Genomic DNA, 21,718 nt, shown 5'->3' with positions numbered 1-21,718 from the left:
GACCCCAGATTATAGGTTTAGGAGACCATTTGACCTGTTTGAAGGGAATAAAATGATTATCACAGCAAAGTATTTTGGCGCTGGATGAATGTGGTCAATATTTACCTATCACAGTCTAATGTCCCAGGTGTAAGCTTCATCACCAACATGTAAAAGAATCACTTAATTCATTTTATGCTGAAATCAATTAAAAGTTAAATTTTGACATTTTGGACCATCTATAACTGGATCCATAATAAATTTTTAAACAGAGATAATGTTGTTTTTCTTTTAATCATGGAAGGAAATACAATATTGAAAAATGTTACTTTTAGACATTATTTTGTGGCTTTTTTTTGGCATCAGACAGTCCCACAGTAATTAGATATTTTTATAGAAATATAGAATCTGTTCATTAAGTTCTAAATAATTCTAAGTAAAGTTGCACATGGTAAAAAATAATGTGAGCAAAGTTCACCAGGTAATACCCCCTCCCCAAAGAAACCTTTTGAAAACACAAAAAGTAATTCAGATGGAAATGCAAAATAGGTAGTGCAGAAAGGTATCACCTAATAAAGAATGTGTGCAAGTTTCATTGACTTCAATTCAGCACTTTTGGTTGAGTTCTCCATTTAGAAATTAAGGACTGAAAAACAAGTGGAACAGGCAAAATGATCACTATATGCCTCCCACTTTTGAGGGGGGAATAATGATAAATCATAACATAAGTTTCATTGATTTGTTCAGAATAACTCAACACAACCAGGGATTGAACAGCTGATCTCTAACATTCCTCCTACAGATAATGAAGGCAAGAATGATTGAAAGAGACAACACTGATTGATTAATTTTATTTGTTCACACTATGAGCATCTGTCTTAGGTAGTAAGTATCACAGTAAAGTATTAACATAACTCACAACATCTTGCATATTGTGTTTGACAGATAGATCAATGCTGATATTATTAACCCACACAACCATAACTCGAGCGGACCTGGTACAAAACTCTCCCTTCTAACAACAGGGCTCCAATTCTATTTTTGTACAAATGGCTTACAGTGTATTTTGTAACATTGGATTGTCTCCTTCTTCATACATGTATGACAAGGAAATATTTTAAACCTGAATAATTAACCAGGCTTATAAACGTCTACTCCTCGGCAAGGAATAGCTCCGATATACAATAACATACAATTAATATAAAGCCTAATAATTAATAATTATTAACTATGACTGGTTGGAGGTTTAGTCACTGATGCGTCCTTGATAGAAGTATAACCAGACCCCAACTGTTCCTTAGATTTGGCATCTTGTTCCTCCTGCCACTTAACTTTCTTTATGTGCTGTTTTATAGAGTCCTGAACACGTTCATCGATCATCTTCTCTGTTAATATACCATCATCTGATGCATAAGCTGCAGCCTGAAGTAATGAAAACAATGGTGAAAAAAGGAGTTGCACACAATGTCATGCTAGATCATTCCATTCTCGTAATCACACATTAACAAAAACTGCGTACAACTTATGTCTAATCTATATAAATTTAAGCCACATACATTGCACCAAATTTGAAACCAATCCATCAATTGTGAGCTGAGATTTTCTGTACGATTCTACATCTTCTCTACAGTAAAGAATTATTAAGTCCCACTATACAGAAAGTTGATGTCCAACAGCAAGTAAAATAATTTACAAAGTATGCCCCATTAATATAAAGCCATATATCGAATTTGAAATCAATCAGTTCAGTGGGAGCCAAGATTTTCGTGACAAAAGTTCATGACAGACAGGCAATGTTACAGATTCTAATATACCACACAATCCTTTACAGCTTCTTTCAACTTCAAATGATTTTATGACGTCATCAAAGTGGAAATTGGCAAAATCGGAAGTAAATATACAATAAAAAAGAATATCAACGGTAAAATCTGGATTTGAATAGGGGAAATCTGTTAAAAAATGGAAGATGGAAGAAAATCATGTCTGCTACATGTAGTATTTTTCAAAGTGTACAAATGACAACAACAGTTAGGAACAGAGGCATGTTAAATTGATGTATTGACCCTAACAACTTTTAAATTCAATCTTGAAATACATGTACAGAAAATATCCACAAATAACTTTACAATGGCAACTAACAAAGTTGAATTTGCTGAATGGGACGTAAATATACAGTAAAAAAACAACTGAACACTGAAATCTGAAATTGTAAAACAGAAATAAATCGGGGTTCACTGCGCCTCTAGCTTTCATTTGGACATATTTGTCTATTTATCTATAAAATTTACAAAAAAAGTGAGTGTCCAATGATAATACTAGGATAATTGGAATGAATGAAAAACCAAAATATAGTCACAAGTGCCACCGAACACCAAGATTTAAGGAGTGTATGGAACTTGTTCTGCCCACAATTTAAAATCTTCAAGCATTCTTGGTACAAGTAGATATATTTTTGTTTTTCACAATAACCAATTGATTCTCCTAATTATTATCCATTATTTTCTCCATAATTTATTACTATTTTCATCATAAATTTGCAGAATGTTATTTGTGTTGTGACATTTTGGCACAATAAAAATCAAAGTATGATAACAAAACTCATTTCACAGCGTGAATTCTCAGGGAAACATTCCATAAATCACTACTACCTATAGATAAAAAAGGTCAACAATTGACCAGATCATCAGTGAAAAGTGTATTTTTAATTCTATTCCCATTATTTGAAGTGTGAAAGACAGATGGATGGACAATTCTATATGGTAGTCTTTGGACACAGGCTTATTATAATAACCTAGACTTTTGACGTTTGAATCCAAACTTATTATGTAAACTTTTTCTATTTTAGACTTCCAATTTTTGTAATTCTAATACTAACCTGCCATGCAACTCCTAATTTTGAAATTTCTCTACCAGATAAGCCCTCTGTAATAGCAGCTATCTGTGAACACTTTTGACCATAGTCAAACTGGGATACTTTTAATCTCCTAAAAATGCAAATGGTTACAACATTCAAATGTTGCACATTCCAATTGGAAAGGCTAGAAAACTAAACCACTCTCCCCTAAAAAAAAATAATAAACCCCAAAATCCATTCATATTAATAAACACAATGGCACCATGTGATTAGTTTCAGAGATGCTACAAATCAGAACCGAAGAAGGGACAGATGAACAGACTGACAGCCTGATCACAATAAACATCCTGCTTTGCTGAATTATTAAAAAGAACATAGCTTCAATAAGCCTAGATACAAGCCTCTAAATTATATCAATTGTAAAATCAACAAACTAATATTCAGGTTATCGCATGAAAACCTATTGTTTAATGCAGATCTTTTAACCTTCTGAGCTTATCTAAGAGGGAGATTCAGCATGACAATCATCTTCCATAGAAAAAAAAGGAAAATTCTGCCAGAAATCCAAGTACAAAAATAAGACCATGAATATCTTGTTAATCTACTAAGGATTTCTAATCAAAATTTTAGTACTACAAAATGATTGATCATTTGTTTGTTTCTCGATGATTACTATGTTGCATAAACATTGTATTTATATCAATTTCATAAAGCCGTTCTGAACATAATTTGTGCAATATTTCTGCTAAGAGGAAGATTTTACAGAGAAAATTTGTGAAAGAGGGAAATTTGTGTCTCCCATGTGGGAGACTTTCTCAAAGAGTTAATTGACCCAAAAAGAGGAAGACTTCCTCCTAAAGAGGAAAAGTTAACAGATTTGTCTGATGAGTGACAGCCCCTATACATAAGACAGCAACAGTCCAGATGTCTACGCTTAATGCAAACCAGAAATCAGCAGTACTTATTCTTACTCCAAGGAACATAACTCCATCAGAATCAATGAACCAAAATGAAATTAAAAGTAAATATGGAACGGGGATGATTTTACAAGGTCTACAAACAAAGTGGATATTGGGAAAATCGGAGGCAAATTTATAGTAAAAATAAGAATATTAACAGTAAAATCCGGATTGAAATAGAGGAATTCCGCTAAAAAGCAAAAAAATCATCCCTGCATCAATAAACACAAGTACATGTATACCACAAATTATTTTCTAAAACTTTTAAAGTTGTAATTGTGAAATTTCCCATACATCTAAGGCTGTAATTCAAATCAAATCAAGTGAGGAGTAAACAAATATGAATCCTTCCAGTAATTCAACAAATAATACTTCCAACCAAACATCAGTACATTATTTAAAAGCATTGCATCAAATTCAAGAAATCTTAAAGGAAATACAGAGAAATGGAACATTTATTAGAAAGGTCATAACAAACATAAAAATCCCCAGTCATAGAATTTTACATTTTTGATTATCCTAACAAAATCTCAACAGATAAGGTGAAACTCTCTAAACTAAATCCCTTTAGTTTGGTTTACCAATCTTAAAAATACATTTATACTTCATAAAGGAACTTTGAAAAGTGTCTGGCTAAGACATTGTTTTGGTTTATTCAGGGTTTGAAAGATTTCATTGTGTGTAAATAAACAAACCTTTTCCCTTCTAATGCTGGATGAAGTACAAAAATATCGAAATACTGCCGCACCAATCGTTCCCTTTCCTCAAGTGTGGGAACATCAAATTCTACCATCTCATCTAATCTATCATTGATAGCCCAGTCAAACTGCTCTGGCTGGTTACTAGCTAAAACCAACATAAATCTGAAGCAAAGAAAAACACAAATGCAAAAGGGAACAGTAAAATTAGTATTTTATTGATACACTTTCTACAGAAATATGTTAAGAAATGAAAAAAAAGTTTCATCAGTTATTAAGCATCCAATTTCTCATTTAAGGAGGCAACCTTACTGTAAGGGACATAACTCTTGAAATCAGTGATATGTTTGTATCATATTCACCAAAGCCTATAAAGCTTTCTTTTAAAACGGAATAAAATTAAGTTATTTTTATACTTAAATGAGATTGATATAAAATGCTGAATACAAACGTTCCAATCATTTGTAAGAGTGTCCCTTACCTTAGGTTTATCTTGTTAAATTGGTTGTTTATGATAGTTGTTGTAATTGACTACAACTTTTTCCCATTTTCCCTAGCCAAAGGCAATCCTGTATTAATATACTTCTCTGTACAGATATGTTAAATCAACCTGCATGCAATAACCACTTGTTTTATGTGACCACAATCTTACTCTTCTTTCAGTGTTCTAAGTTGTTTTTTTTTTGTTGTTGTTGAAAATTTTAGATTTCCAAGAGAAAACTCCATATGAAAATTCACTTTCTTTCTAACATTTGATGTCAGCTTTCCAAAATAGAACAGATCCATTAAGAATTAAAGGCTTTTTTCACCAAAAGTAAAAGTGAACTAGAACACTGCCTTTAAAGGTTACCTAGACTGGTTTAAACATATCTAGTACATGTATTTCTTACTTGTTAGATTGTTCACCAGTTCTGTACAGGAAAGCATTTAATGTAGCTCTCAGATCTTCACTGATTAGTTCCTGAAAATTAATAATTCAACTTAAGATACCCATGTATTAAGTTTTAGTTTCTTTACGATTAAGCTAAGTACTCATGGTGTAATGACATCTTGCCAGAGACCAGTTTTCAGTCGTTAATTGTACAAATGCACAACGTATGATGGATATTTAACACCTATAATTTCGATCTAAAGCTACCAGTTATCATGGCAAAACTATTTACTGTTTGCGTAACTCAGCATGCTTCCTAAATAATTTTAGTTTTATCATAAAAGAACTCAAATATCTTTAAAATAAAAGAATGCCGAACAGTGTTGGCAAGAATGGACACACCATTCCAACTTCGAATTTTATTACAATTAGATATTTTACACAATATAAGAATTTGACCAGAATTAAACCAGTGTTCTCCCCAGGCCCTTAAAGCGCTGCGCTTTACAGCCCTATCAAGTTTGAGAGCTGTGTTATCAACCTCAATGGTGAGCTATAAAGTTAAATATGAGGATTAAAATTACGACAGGAAACATTTGTGACCTGAGGTCATTTACGGCATCCTGCAAGATAATTAGCTCTTGAAACGAATAGCAGTAAACATATTATGGTCTGTTGATCCCCCATGACTGCACAGGTGTCTGAAGCCAATCATAATTATGGCATTGCCAAAAAGCTTCTTTATTAGTCACCCCACTTTAAAGAAGGTGTCAATCAGATACTAATATCCTATACTGAACCAATCAGAACAGACTATGGTCAAAATAACTCAGCCCTGGCTAAAAGTATGTGGCTATTCATAAATGCAATGTTGAATAATTGTACATGTGTAGTCTCTTACACCCAAACGAATGATATTGTCAAAGGTACAGCCAAAATGTCAGTAAAAAAATGTATGGAACCCTACAGAATCAATAATTAAAGGAGTGTGGCCATACATTACGTATAAAACAGATCGTACCTTACTTCTCTTCCTAAGAAATGCATCAGCTTCATCAACAAATAACAAAACCCTGAAAATTGATTGAAACTGTACAGATTAAATATTCAAATATGAGTTCATAATTTTCATAGTTTGTCTGAACTCATTTCTAATTAAAACATATGGACTATTTTGCCAAGCAATATCAATACAAGGCCAGTCACTCTGTTCAGAAATCTTTACACATGCAAAGTTTGAAACATATGCAGTTACAGTAAAACATGTCAACTGAATTCAGTTTTTTCAAAGAATCAAAATTAATACCAATTTCAGAAGATATCTTCTTGAGACACATTTTAAATCTGGTTTTGTTTTAGAAAGGATTCAAAGACCAGATTTGGGAGGTCAACAACAAAAATGTCATTAGCAAAATCAGATGTAAAAATTGTAACAGAAAATTCTGGATATGAAAAAAGGAAAGTCATCAAAAAGTTCCAAGCAGCAGAAAATCAGGTCTGGTTTCATAGTATCTTAAAGTTAACTCTTACCCTCTACGACTAGTTTTGGCCCAATCAAACACCTTATGCATGGCTGTAACTCCTTCTTTACCCATAGGAGCCACATCACCACCAGTCATTATAGCATAGTCCATACCAGAATGTTGAGCAAGACTCTGCAAGACAAAAAATAGACATGAATTTGAACCCAAAAAAGAATTTCTTTAAAACAAAGAAAAACAAAAGGGAGTTTTCTTTAAAAAAAAAACATACTGTGCTACGTGTCAAAAAACAGAATGTTAGCAATGCACAAATCTACAACAGTTAAATGACAGAAAGGGTAAAAAAAAATGAAAGTAGATAAGTGGTGGTAAGGTTTGTTAATTGACCAATACCTTTTAGAAATAAGAAGCTATTGAATTTTAGAATTCAGAATTACAATAGAGCTTATTAAGTATGGGTCTGTTTTAAACCATGTATCATGAAATATTTTTTGACTGGTTATTGTGAAAAATTCTGGCAGGGAATTTTCCCATGTTTTACTGTAGTAGAATGCAACCAAATTATACCTGTTAAGTAGCTGTCTTTGTAAGAATCATGCTAAATCTGAAAAATGTGATACATCCCAAAAAAGGCTACATATTTTTATTTTTGTAATTAAGTTGTTTTATGGGTCTATACTATGAAATGTGTAATCTGCCTGCTCTTAGGAGATAATCAACATTGAAAATCCAGTAGATTCTATTGTATTTCAGCGTCATTTACAGAGTTATGTCCCTAAATTTTAAAATCTACAGTGCATTCTATATTATTTTTATCTCTTGAGAGCACTGGTTATATGAAAAACCACATGCTAATTTCTGTTTACTATGACATTTCAAACAAAATATCAAAAATAAAAATATGTAGGCTTTTTACCCATGAATCACATTTTGCATGATCCTAAGCTGGAGTTTTACTTGATATCTCCACTGAATAACTTTCATTTGCACTCTTAATTGTGGAATACAGTGATCCTAAGCTGGAGTTTTACTTGATATCTCCACTGAATAACTTTCATTTGCACTCTTAATTGTGGAATACAGTGTCTATGTGACCTACTGAAGGATTTCTAATAAAATGAATCACTAATCGTAAGCTTCAGCCTGGTTTTAAGGCAAATCTATACTTAAAAATTCTTTATTTGCTGTTTCCATTTCATCATTTGTAAAATAATAAAGAAAATTTTGAACTATCAGCACTTTGGCAGTCACACATTCTAGTCCTGTGACATTTAAAAAAAAAAATTACATATGAACCTTGTACTTGTCTTTATATTTTTTAACTAATCAATTTAATTCTTGAATGTTCTTGCGAATAGAAAATTATTTCTTATGTTCTACACTTGTAGTAAGTTCCATCACTAAAATAAATTTCCTCACCTTTGCAAACATTGTCTTCCCAGTACCAGGCGGACCATACATCAACAAGTTTCTATAGTAACCTTTGTTCTTTTTTGTATGTCTGGTTGCTATAGCAATATCTCGTAATCTCTCCTCTAATGATGGCTGAAATTTTAAAGAAGTAATAGCAACAGACCTGTTTATGCTAACTGATGACAATCCATATATTTTTTTTTTACTATTTTTTATTTTTTTAATATGAAAGGGCTATTGTTCATGGGGCACCAATATTTGTGGTTTTCTAGGATAGGTCAAACCACGAAATTTGGTTCACAACAAATAGAAGATTTCCATTGATGAGTACACTGAAAACTTCAAAATTATGAATTCAAGAATCCAAGAACTTGTTTTTCTTCACTGATCTATGAAAATTGGTATCAACGAATTAAAGTACTTTCACAGTAACATGTTTATGAAAATGATCTGTGATTTTGTTACTTTGTATGTACTATTTTGGTTACTTTATGTTCTTTGTTGTGATGTATGTTTTCCATGTCTAATCTTTGTCCCTGGATTAGATTTTTTTTAAATTTCAACTAGAATCCAGATTTCCTTGATTACCGCAACATTGGCACTATGAAATTCATAAACAAGTTCAGCAAAAATGTACACGTAAAAAGGTCTGTAACACTAACATTTCATATTCATATGTGACTATATGTACTTGTTAAAAAAAAAATGAAGATGAGACATAAAAAGGTTCACATTATTATTTTCCTTTATATTAAGTCATATATATAAATATATGGATAAATATTTTGAAATTATTTATTTTGATGTGATACATTTGAAATGTGCAGATATTTTTCAACATTTGGGTGTGTCAATTCATATAAAATTTGGCACAAAAAGAGAGCGTGTATTTTGAGCCCTGAATGACACTTAGCCTAACTACTAGGAAATATTACCTGTAAAGGGAGAAAAACACTTGCTAGGACTCAGTTGTTCATATACAGTCAAACCTTGGTAGCTCGAACTCCAAGGGACCATTGAAATGTGTTCGAGAAATCCCTGGTGTTCGAGCCATCTGAGTTTGAGCAAGTGAAGTTCGACTGTATGTAGATAATACTTCACTTGTTTAGGGGATTACATTTGTCAAGCCAAGAAATTTTTGAAAAACTAAATCCAGGCAATGAAAACAGAATGCCTATGGTGAAAAATAACAATTGCACCAATATATATAAACCTAAATTCATAACAGTAAATAACTTCAGAGGTCACCATAAGGTCTTGAACAGTTGTAAAACACAGCCTTTTACGCATGCTCTGAAAGGACCAGGCACAAAGAGTAATAAACCCGTTATTTTGACCTCTGATTGTCAAAAACAAAAAAGTTCAAAATTACCTTTAATATAATACCCTTCAGTGCATCCTCTGGCTTCGTCACTAGCCTCTTTACTGTCTGAAGTAAGAAAATATATTGGACATATTATCTTTGAACGTAACTTGTTCTCTTTTTTGTAGCTTTGAATCATTTGTAGTTTCATATGGATATTGGATAATATACAAGTTAATGTGTGCTTACTTGCCAACTAAACCTCTTTTTTTTTGTTAACCCATGCATAACATGGAAACCTTAGTGGAAAATGGAGCAAAAATTGGACACAGACGGAAAGGTTGAAACTCACTTAACAGGAAGTAGATGTCCGACAAGCCTGAAATGGAATCTCATGATAATTAGGGTCCAAATACCTGATGCTGAGAAAAGTGTTATGTAAATTTTCACATTTGACTAAAATATTTGAACAATACACCAAGTTGGGAAACAGAAAGTAGATGTGCAATAGACCTAAAATCATATTCTGAGATATGGAGATACCCCATACTGAAGCTGAGTACTTCTAGTGGCTGTGATTTACAGTTGCTGAGAAAAATAATTTCCCCTTCAGACCATCCTTCACAATACTAAAACCCGATTTTCAAGTGAAATTCATCCAAAAATGTGTACCAGTAAATTCTGCCTAATTGGCAAAAAACACTTGATTTCATCACGTTTTTTCTTTTTAAGGAGAAATTGGCTGCATGGGTTTTCTAATCATGAAAGCATTTAGTATTTTGGTCTTTTTAGTGGGTAAGCTAAAGTTTCCACTAAATAACAGGGCTTGAACTGTTCTAAACTAATATACCCCTTTAATTAAAATTCATCAGAAAGACAAATAAAATCATTCTGTTACTGTGAAAATGGGAAGATAATATTAATTTCACTGTAAACTTTGCAAATACCAAGCTGTGAAAGAAAGATTTTGGGAACACTGATATTTGGCATTGTTGCCTCCAACTTAAAATTGAACATATACAAATAAAGAGGTGTATATAAAAAATGGATATTAGTTTCCAAAGCTATTTCTTTTCTTTTACTTTGATTGGATGTCTGGCAGCCTCTACAGCAGTTAATCGAGATGTTTCTCTGACAAGCGAAGGTTTCCCTAATCTAGCTTCCAGAAATCGAGCTGCTACTCCAGTACCATATTTAGCACCATAGATACCAAATGCTACTAATGTCAAACCAGCAGCCTGCAAGAGAAACAAATCATTACTGTCTGGACCTTTGATAATGTACTTAACATGTGAAAGAATTTCCATCATATTATCTTTTTGAAATTTCCTCAGCAGCTTTTTTCAATGCACTGGCCTTTGTCCCAGTGAATATACCATATCCTCATGGTGCTTCGTTTATCAAGAACATCAAGTTATTGGTCGTTTGGGGAATTTTGATTCAATGACCATTTTCAAATTGCTCTCTGTCAGCCGGGGTCGGACAGGCCTCAAGTCAACATGTGGTTTTATTGATGATGATTCCACAAATTTACATAATATATAATAATATCCAAACTAGGTAATGGAGGTCTTCTGGCAATACTGTATTGAAGGGTCATCTGAATCAAAATGCCCGAAAACACTGATAATCGGTCAATGATGATACAATGGTCTTTGATATGGAAATTTTGATCAACTTCCAACACTACTTTATAATATAATAACTGACTGGTTTGTCTCAAAACTTAAGTCTGCCTTTTTTCCACCAATATATAGAATTCTTTGATGTTAAAATCATGTACATGCATTTTGTCTTTTTTTTTCTCTTCAGATTGCCCTTTCTGAATGCAGAGACCTCATTTCCTTATCAACGACTGAATAAATGTTAATAAATCATTCAATATATGACAAATATCACAACTATAAATGTCCTTAAAAAAATACTTACACTGATAGTGACTTTGTCCCAATCAGAAATAAAAGCCTGGAATCCTGTTCCTAAAACTGATCCTGCAGTTCTGAAAAAAAGAAGACAAGGAGCTCAATATCAAAAGCAATTTGTAAAATCCCTGACTTTGATTGCAAGTGAGGCAGTTATACCTAGGAAATCTGGCTAAGCAAAAGAGTTATATACCATCAGTTACCATATATATATTATCAAAATTATTGTCAATGCATATATAAGTTCTCAATTAGAAACATTGCAGTAATAAATTTATCTGAAGTAAACATTAATAACAAGCATTTTCCTAAAACATTCAACAGAAAAAAGAGTGCACCACATAAATGGTTTAAGACTATATAACATGTGTTCTAAAATTTAAGTACAACTCTGCCTAAAAACCAGACAGAGGCTTATAATGGGTGATTTGTGCATTTCTTAATTCTACACATTTTTTATTGCAAATCCTTCTGTAGGCTCATAGGAACTGTATTAGGAAATATGGGTGCAAATAAAAGTAGTCCACTGGAGATCTTAAAATTTGGTTATGTTCCACTACAGAAAAAGTATAGGAAAGAGGAATCCTTGAAGACTATAAATAAACCATACTTGATAGATTCTAAGACTGTTTCCCTCTGTTCCTTAGCCTTGAGTTTTATCTGTTCTCGGATGAGATCCTGATTTTCACGGTCAACGACAGCTTTAGCTTTCATTTCAGCTTTGATTTTGGCTTCATCATTCTTTCTTCGTAAGTCAAACTCGTACTCCAAAGTTGCTGTAAAAAAGAAAGGATGATTTTACAATTAGGAACAACAGAGAAGCTGAAATTGGCAAAATCAGTTGTAAACATAATAAAATAAATAATAATTACAGTGAAATATCTTCTTGATTTGAAATAGTGAAAGAAAATAATAGGATTTAGTCTGTCCTTCAAGTAAATAACACTTTTAGTAAAAGAGAATAATACAAAATACAAAAAGTAATAAAAAAGGTTGTATGCCCATCAATACTTCTTACTGCTTATTCATTTCTAATATTAATACATATATATCCAACAAAAATGTTCTATACAAACCATGTCAACTGAAAGCAAAAGGTGCATACATGTCATCAACATAATATTTTTTGCTTTATTAGCATGTCTCATAGATTCATTATTGCAACATTTGGCATAAATTTCATCAAATCCATTGAAAAATGTAGGCCTGAGAGTGCTTACTAGGTGTGATCAAAGGTCAAGCTGAATCACAGAAGCATAGAAATACATGTATGGACACCTAGTATATGCAAGTCCCTGTTTTATCGTGCAGCAGGGGACAATAGCAAACTTACATTTCCTCATTTGTTCTTGTTTTGCAGTGGATTCTTCCTGCTTCTTTAGGTTTTCTTCGTTCAATCTAGACTAAAATACACTTCAATGGTAAATACCAGTGGCCCTTTTCACAAAAAATCGCAAGTGTAAAATTAGTCATAAGTTATGACGTCATAATAAATAAAAGTATTGCGATGTCATAACTTACGACTAATTTTACTCTTACGATTTTTTCTGAAAAGAACCGCTGGGTTGTTTACATACATTCAATCAATATGTTAAAACTTGACATCTTGAAGTAATAAACAATCAAAAAATGGTTTATTAATGTGTCACACATATTTTATGCATCTGTTCTCAGCAATAATTTAATTAATTAATTAATTTTCTGTAGATCAAGGTATACATTGATAGCCTCTGATTATTTTCAGTTTTAACAAAGGCATCCTTCAGTACCTACAATGTGATTAAATAGAAGCAATGTAAGAATGAATATATTTTCTCTAAAAAAATCAAAAACTACCAGCAGATGAAATGAAAGCACTAACTTACATGCATATATATATTTATTTTCATGTATTGTAATAGATTTAAGAATTTCACGGAAATAAAATAAAACATTTAAATTTTAGAATTTTCAAATTCGCTGAATGTGATGTCTGAAAATTCAGATTCTGTCTTTTAATTATAACACAAAACACATGTTCATTCAGTGTTATTTGAAGCCAGGTGGACAGGACATTCGAAAGGTCATAAAAGGCAGTCATAAGATATAGTACTGGTTAATACACAGAATGGACTTAAAGGCAAGTTAATAGGTGCTAATACATTAATAAATGTATGAATTTATTTTGTTTCTACATTTATCTGTATGAAATTATTCTATAAAACAATGTATTGCATTTCATATAAAAAAGCTCTATGTATTGACACTTGAAAAAGAGAGACATAAAACATTTGCTACACTATCCTCATGTGTAAACTTTTTATAAAAGTGTAATTACCAATCTATGTAAAAAATCTTTAAAATCTGGGCATCCCTCCTATTAATCAGATCACAAACTGCCCATCAAAAAGAAGGCAAAAAATAAGATCAGTCATATATATATATATATATCAAAATGAGTTCTTGTTCAAAATATCCAGTCTCTTGATATAAGTTGATCAAGAGTATCAATAATCATGTAAAAATTTTTTTAGACTGAAACTGTATTGACACATATTGTAGCAGTTGGTACGAACTCGTCTCAAGCTTAAGAAATGTTCCGTTGAAATGGATAATTAATTGTTCTGTAATGAAACATGAAGATCAAAAGAAACGCTTCAGGTTTTCTACCAAATTATCAATTGAAATAAATTTAACCAAAGTCCAAAGAACCCACACAACAAATTTGCATGTTTCGTAATGAAATGTGAATGGTAAAACATGAATTATTGTATGTTGAAGTAAAGAATGTTCAATCTGTATCCTAACTTTAATGTTTGAAACAAAAAGCTGATTAAAATACTTGCATGTAACCGATTATTCGATAGATTTCGAAAATTTTTATGATTTATTTTCTCAAACGAGTGCCAGTTTGTTCGAGTTGTTATCTGAAGAGAGATAACTCTGGTCAAAATATCTATAAAAGATGGAGTACAGTCCCGATCATAGGCAATGTCTGAAAATGAGAGGACAACTTCATTTCGCTTTTGATGTCGTCTGAGAGCGACTATTTTGCCCCAATCGCCCAGTAGCGTGAACCCTGAGATTATGCTGAGAGCTGTACTATAAATGTAAATGGATCTGTTGTTTGTTTCCTGAAACCCAGAGCTAGAAAAAAAAACCTTGACCTACAGTACAAAACAAGAATTGTTGGTATAAAAATAAGGTCGGAAACAAACCTTAATGTATGTTTTTAGCTCACCTGTTGGGCTAGCTGGTCATCATATCTTTTCCTAGACAGTTGATCTTGATACTGTGCCCTTTGCTGATGTTGTTTTGTCTCCTCAGCCAGTGTTTTCCTCCTTTCTTCCTGAGCTACTCTTGATTGTTCAATCTTTAACTGTTCTATCTGTCCTTCCACTTCCTGTAGTCAGAATAAAAAAGATTATAACATTTAAAGAAAAACCTTGAGTTTAATCTCTATTTTCCCTTAAAATTAACTGAAAATTTTTAATTGTTAACTTGATGAATCTTCACTCTTAATACAAATGTATATGTATGAAACTATATATTAACATACCTGTATATGCTACTTTAAAGACCAATCATACTTCAAGTCGTTATTTATGAAGATGAATCCTAAAATCTTGAACTAAGTGACATTTTAACATGGATATAATAGAGATTTTCACAATCTGTAGAGCGTAATTTGCAGTCAAATTTGGTTAAAACAATGGGTAAATTCTAATGGTAAACACCTCTGTATAAAGGGATGAAATAAGGATCATATAAGACATAATTTGCAGTGAAAATCTGTTAAAGTAAAAGAATACAAACCCTAACTTCAAAAAAAATTATTGCATGATAATATCTTATGGTGATCAACATAAATGCAGGGACTTCTATTTTCAAGTGTAAAAATTGCAATTCACACTTATCTAACATTACAATTCTACCTTAAGCTTCTTTTGGTTTTCAATCTGCAATGTGGTTTCCTGCATTTTGGACAATTCCAATGCTTCTTTAGCATGTTCTGAAAAGAGCAAAATTTTTTTAAAAACTATATTAATCTTGTTGGAACCATAGCAAAGTCTTTATGACTAGAAAAATTGGAATGATTCAACACAGATATGAAAAGCCTAGGAAAAAAAGTGAAAGGCTAATAAAACTACACAAAACAAAAAGAAAAAAAATATGAATACATGAACCCCATTAAGGTTACAGACCACCAATTCAACCAATGAGCATTTGGAACGTACGCAAAAATAGTCCTACGCAGAAATTACCCCTGTTCCTCTTAGTGCTGTGAAAAAAGTTCTCATCTTATTTTAAAAATTTAAAGAGTTTCTGAAAGGAAAAACATTTCTGTACATTTTATAGGTGCATTTTGCTTCTTGTGATGTGAAGCCTAATCTCCATAATGATTTTTAAATATACCCCTATCTTGTGAAAACACTGGGATTTCCCATGCTATTTATAGACCCTTCACTTCCGGTGACCAGTACTGCACTGCAAGTCTGCTAACCCCACATGCCATTCTGAGGATTGTGAGCTGACATATGTAGAATCATGCTGATATATAGTCATCTGCAGGTTAAAGTTAAGGTAAAGTCCCGAGAAGCCATTGAATATTGTGAAATTAGCATAGAAGCCTATGGGAAGTGGAATTAGTGGTTTTCAGCCTTAAGATGAAGCCATGGCAAAATGAAAAGTTTCTTGAAATAGCTTTAAACTACTTGAAGATCTTGTTAACTTTGCCATGAGAGGAATACACTACAAAAATCCTTCAAAATATGCATTTTTTTAAGTTATAGGTCCAAATTATGGAAAATTGGTCTTTTTGGCTGATTTTTATGTCCTATCTTGTAAAAAGTGTAGAAAATTTAGTAAAAATATCAAATATTAAACTTTGAGGGCTATATTTACCTAAATATGGTAGTAATAAGCACTTGAAATCAAGTTTTGTGTAGATTTGAGCAAAAATTAGGTTAGAAATGAGGAAAAACTCACTTTCATTACTGCGGTTAAGGCCATATAAGCATTCCCCTATGGCAACATGGAAAATCCATTATTGAGCACTTTTTTTGCTTTAGGTGCCCTTTACTGGTCATGTTTTAATGTGAAAACACTGTATTTACAAATTTAATGCCAAATATATCACCTTTTGTGAAAATTTAAAGATTTAGGATTTTTGACATGTGATCAAGAAAAAGGGGGAGGCATGTCAGAAATAAATTTTTAAAAATAGACCAATTTCTCAGAAAATGATTACTTTTAAAACTATTTCTTCATTAATATTGTTAAAAAAACAAGTTGTGATTGATATTTTTTATTTGAAAAGTCAGAAAAAGTTCTTTGCAAATATTTAATGCATTTCAGTATGGTAGAATATTTTCACTTTTTTGCTCGCACAACTTGGTTACCCTATATTTAAAAATCAAATATTTAAAAAAGTGCTTGTCACATTTCACTGAAACTTTGCAAATGCATTCAGTATGTGTGTAGGAAGATACCTGTATAGTTATTTATTTTTTCTAAGACAAAAAGTGACTCTTTAGGTTACAGACCACCAATTCAACCAATGAGCATTTGGAACGTACGCAAAAATAGTCCTACGCAGAAATTATCCCTGTTCCTCTTAGTGCTGTGAAAAAGGTTCTCATCTTATTTTAAAAATTTAAAGAGTTTCTGAAAAGGAAAAACATTTCTGTACATTTTATAGGTGCATTTTGCTTCTTGTGATGTGAAGCCTAATCTCCATAATGATTTTTAAATATACCCCTATCTTGTGAAAACACTGGGATTTCCCATGCTATTTATAGACCCTTCACTTCCGGTGACCAGTACTGCACTGCAAGTCTGCTAACCCCACATGCCATTCTGAGGATTGTGAGCTGACATATGTAGAATCATGCTGATATATAGTCATCTGCAGGTTAAAGTTAAGGTAAAGTCCCGAGAAGCCATTGAATATTGTGAAATTAGCATAGAAGCCTATGGGAAGTGGAATTAGTGGTTTTTAGCCTTAATTAATGCTTACAGAAAAACTTTGTTCTTTAGTAGAAAGAATAGTTCTGGCTTCTAACAAGAAACCTACCTTGCTACTATGCTTTACCAATTTCAAATGTTTAATCATATTCAGTCATCGAAATTAGCAATGGTCCAACGGGCTGACCAGTAAAAAAGAATTGCGGTCTGGTATATCTCCAAGTTTTGTTGGTCTGATGGTCTGGTGAAATTTTAGCCCTTACCCAAGAATAAAATACGCTTTTTGCACATTGCGGACTTTTTGCTGTTATTGCCGGTTGATACATTGGACAATTTTTAGAATTAATATACGCTCATAATGTGCATATCGTGACTTTTTGTAGTTATGTTGATTGATGCATTCTACAATTTCTAGAATTAAAATTGATCGTGCATGAAATACGTGCTGATTGGTTATATCTTTTCATTTGGAATCACTTCTGGTCTTTCGGCAATCACTCAATATACCAATGGTTAAGAAGTGTGTCATACATAAATTTAAAACGTAAAACTGGCATTTCAGCTAAAATATGTTGATGGGGCTATCTCCAGAGAGCCATTGAAGAGAAAAATTACAGAGGATGAAGCAAATGCCCATGAAAAATACTACGAATTGACTACAGTAATGAAGATTATGAAAATAAAATGGATGAACTCAGTGTAGATCAAATGATCTTCTTGTATTCCAGACAAATAAATTAATGATACAATTTAAATACTTTCTTGTTTTGAGCCCTATATTATGTTAAAGAGTGTTTTCACGTTTTGATTTGGTTCTGTAAATATGTTTTCTTAATTCCTTTGACTGATATTGTAAAGGTTACTTTAGAGAAATATACCATTTCTTGCCAACTTTTTTCTGAGCCAGCCCAGTTGATACTTCTGAAAGGTACAATGTACATGTACCTGGTATAACTTCCCCTAAACACTTCAACAGTTTTCAACCAAATTTTTACCATAAAATGCTTCATCTACTTCATGTGAGTACCAACGAAGGATGCCAAGAAAATACATTGTATCCATGAAACGGTCTATAATTAAGAAATCTTGATTATCTATAAAGGAATCAGAAATTTTGAATTTCAAATATTGACACCTAACTTCAGAAAAAAAAAATTATGCATGTTTTTGTCTATCTTTATTTTAATATTAACAGAATAATATGCTTTTGTTCAGTTCCTGATCCACTTGTCACTTTGTGGTTGTATAACCTTGTGTGATTGCAATCACACCGTCAAGGACACATAAATTTAAAATTTCATCATAACCATAAAAAGTGTCAATGTGTATTCTTCCAATAAATAATGGCAGGGGAAGTTCCATAAAATGCTTGCAAAACTAACTTGTTGCTTCGAGCTCTTTTGCAGCTTTAGCTGCTCTTTCAAGGGCTGCAGAGTCAAACCGGTAAGCATCCATTTTCGACTTGTTTCCTTCATTTCCGCCCTTGTCACCTCCATCTGGTGGAATTGGCGGTAAAGGAAATTGTGGAGGAGGCAGATTAGCACCCTTGTTCGATCCAAATAACCAAGACATTTTCCTGTTTTAAATAATTTCTTCTTTGACCACAGTCAAGAAAATGGAAAAAGCTTCTGCTCTTCACGTGTGTATCTTGACTTCCGTCATGCGCAGACTATTGATGTCAGGATAACTAGACCCACTATTGACTCGGACCTTACCTTTCCGTTTTATACTAAACCCTAAGAATTACATAGTTTATATATGTACGGATATCGAAGAATTATTTGAAAACTTCCAGCTCAGATGAAAGGAAGAAATAGATTAAAGCTTCTTTTATACTTTCACATGCATGTTGACGTGTACCAGTATGTAGTATAGATAAATTAAACTTTAATTTCTTTGGGTTCTTGAGTTTAATAGATACCAAAACATAAAAACAAAGAACGATTTAACTGCCTGGGTTCAACTACATAAAGTAAAGTAATTTTCCGATCATGGAATGCTATTTTTGAGGATTTCGAGGTAAAGCCAAATTACGACTCCCTCTCACTAACAACATTAAAATCCTCTTGGTATCCCCCCCAAAAAAAAACAAAAAAAAAAACACACACACACACACACAAAAAGCACAAAAAACACACACACAAAAAAAGACGAAACAAATTAACAACAACAACAACAACAACACGAGTTGTAGCCTCCCTTAATTAACGAAAATTCTGAAAATCAAGAAAACCTATATACAAAAAGTCATGCGAGTAAAACAGATCTTTATAACCATGAATCCCACAAGCTTACAGTATATCGTTAAAGCTGCATTGGCTGTCATTTTCATAATTTTTTGTTTCTTTTGAAATATATACCTTAACTTTGAATTATTTCTACTTAATTGTATTTTTCTTGTACAATATCATTTGATACCCACACATAAAATGCATTAAATACGTGAAATAGGTGATTCTCTGATTCTCAATATTCTGCAGGTATTATCGATATTAATCGCTTCAATTGCATTGTTACAAAGTTATTTCATTGAATCAGCAAAATTCAGTAGAATGGAATCTGAATAAATTTGGCAGCTAATGCAGCTGTAAATGAAATTGAAATCAAATTTAAGATTTGTTTGTGGATACCGGCATGTGAGAATGCAAATGTCTTAGAATAAGTGGATCCAGTGAGTGAGATACAGGAAGCCGGGTCTGTCGTTACATGTGACCTTCTGGACTCATCTAAGTATGTTTACTGTACAAAAACGTGTTGATTTTTAACAGTTATAGGATATTACAATTCATGATGTATGAAGTTTTTAGTGCCATAAAACTTTATGATACCCCCATAGAATATATATAACTTTCCTGTCCTATACTAAATTGCATGTATTGACAAGTAGCACTTCATATCATGCTTGATTACCCCTAGTGTTCCCTGCTACTTATGGAAAGGACTCGGTAATCCATGCACATGGACTTGAAGTCACAAGTTAGATTACAGCGTTATGAGATCCATTTTAAATGGGTAAAAACTGTACTAAAATGCTGTTTTTACGGGTTTTTTTTACATTTTACTATAGCGTTTATGGCCTTAGAAAGTAAAATGTCAAAAAATCGCTACGGTAGCATTTTAGTAACAGCTTTTGCCCATCTAAGTAAGTCGTGACTTTAAGCCCCTGTGCGTAATCGGGTCACTCTTGCAAGTTCGAGACAAACTTGCAGACACATCGGACGTGCATTTAAAACATCTAATAATTTTAGGGAATTTCAAAGTGAAAAAAAACAGGACATCTGTCCTGGATGGCGTTTTCAAGCTTAAAAAAAAATAACGAACAGGACGCCTGCACTCTCCCAAAACCTTCTGTAAGGAACACTACACCCTTGAGACTACATATTTAGGTCGTTCACCATGGACACAGAAAGTAAACCACCCTTAAAGCTAGAAAATGAAGGTTTCACGTCTCTTACTTTTTCATTTCATTCATTTTAATATTTAGTGATTAAAAAATGGCATTTAAAAACCATGTGTTTTAACTGGTTTGTATATAAAACTTGTCTGTGTCGTTTAAGATATTTAAAGCATGTGTTCTTCAATAACTACTTTAAATGTGTCTGCAGAAAGAGCTATTAACTAAGTATTTCTATGTAGGCTGAAAGTTCAACTCCTACAAAATAAAACTATACTGTCTTCATGTTGTAGCATTAAAGTGGTCATGTTCTCTGATCACAAAAAATACTGTGTATATGAAAATGATCACGTTCTCTCATCACGAAAAATATTGTGTATATGAAAATGGTCATATTCTCTGATCACAAAAATATTGTGTATATAATAAACGTGGCCATGCTCTTTGATCACAAAAAATATTGTGTATATGAAAATGGTCATGTTCTTTCATCACAAAAAATATTGTGTATATGAAAATGGTCATGTTCTCTGATCACAAAAATATTGTGTATATAAAAATGGTCATGTTCTCTGATCACAAAACAATATTGTGTATATAAAAATGGTCATGTTCTCTCATCACAACACAATATTGTGTATATAAAAGTGGTCATGTTCTCTGATCACGAAAACAGATTGTGTATATAAAATTAGTCACGTTCCCTGATCACAAAAATATTGTGTATATAAAAGTGGTCATGTACTCTGATCACAAAAAAATATTGTGTATATGAAAGTGGCCATGTTCACTCATCACAAAAAAATATTGTGTATATGAAAATGGTCATGTTCTTTGATCACAAAAATATTGTGTATATAATAAATGTGGTCATGTTCTCTGATCACAAAAAATACTG

At 32.3% G+C, this 21,718-nt stretch overlaps 1 protein-coding gene across 1 annotated transcript; it reads right to left on the bottom strand.

Annotated features, from left to right (window-relative positions):
• Window positions 1-816: 816 nt before the first annotated feature.
• Window positions 817-19,100, bottom strand: LOC148601809 (ATPase family AAA domain-containing protein 3-B-like). The gene is made up of 15 exons (XM_088555405.1): window positions 18,809-19,100; window positions 15,395-15,471; window positions 14,701-14,862; window positions 12,814-12,883; window positions 12,091-12,256; window positions 11,488-11,557; window positions 10,641-10,796; window positions 9,628-9,684; window positions 8,262-8,387; window positions 6,892-7,016; window positions 6,383-6,434; window positions 5,381-5,451; window positions 4,488-4,655; window positions 2,855-2,963; window positions 817-1,401 (listed from the first exon to the last, which is right to left on the bottom strand). The coding sequence occupies exons 1-15, from the start codon at window positions 18,996-18,998 to the stop codon at window positions 1,204-1,206; spliced, it is 1,797 nt and encodes a 598-aa protein (XP_088411531.1). The 5' UTR covers window positions 18,999-19,100; the 3' UTR covers window positions 817-1,203.
• Between the last annotated feature and the right edge of the window lie 2,618 nt (window positions 19,101-21,718).

The sequence above is a fragment of the Perna viridis genome, chromosome 12 (genome assembly GCF_037379345.1).
Source record: "Perna viridis isolate PV_CMFRI_1.1 ecotype Kerala chromosome 12, ASM3737934v1, whole genome shotgun sequence".
Lineage (NCBI taxonomy): Eukaryota > Metazoa > Mollusca > Bivalvia > Mytilida > Mytilidae > Perna > Perna viridis.
The sequence above is the reverse complement of the archived record's forward strand: the minus strand, read 5'-3'. Positions and strand labels throughout refer to the sequence as shown.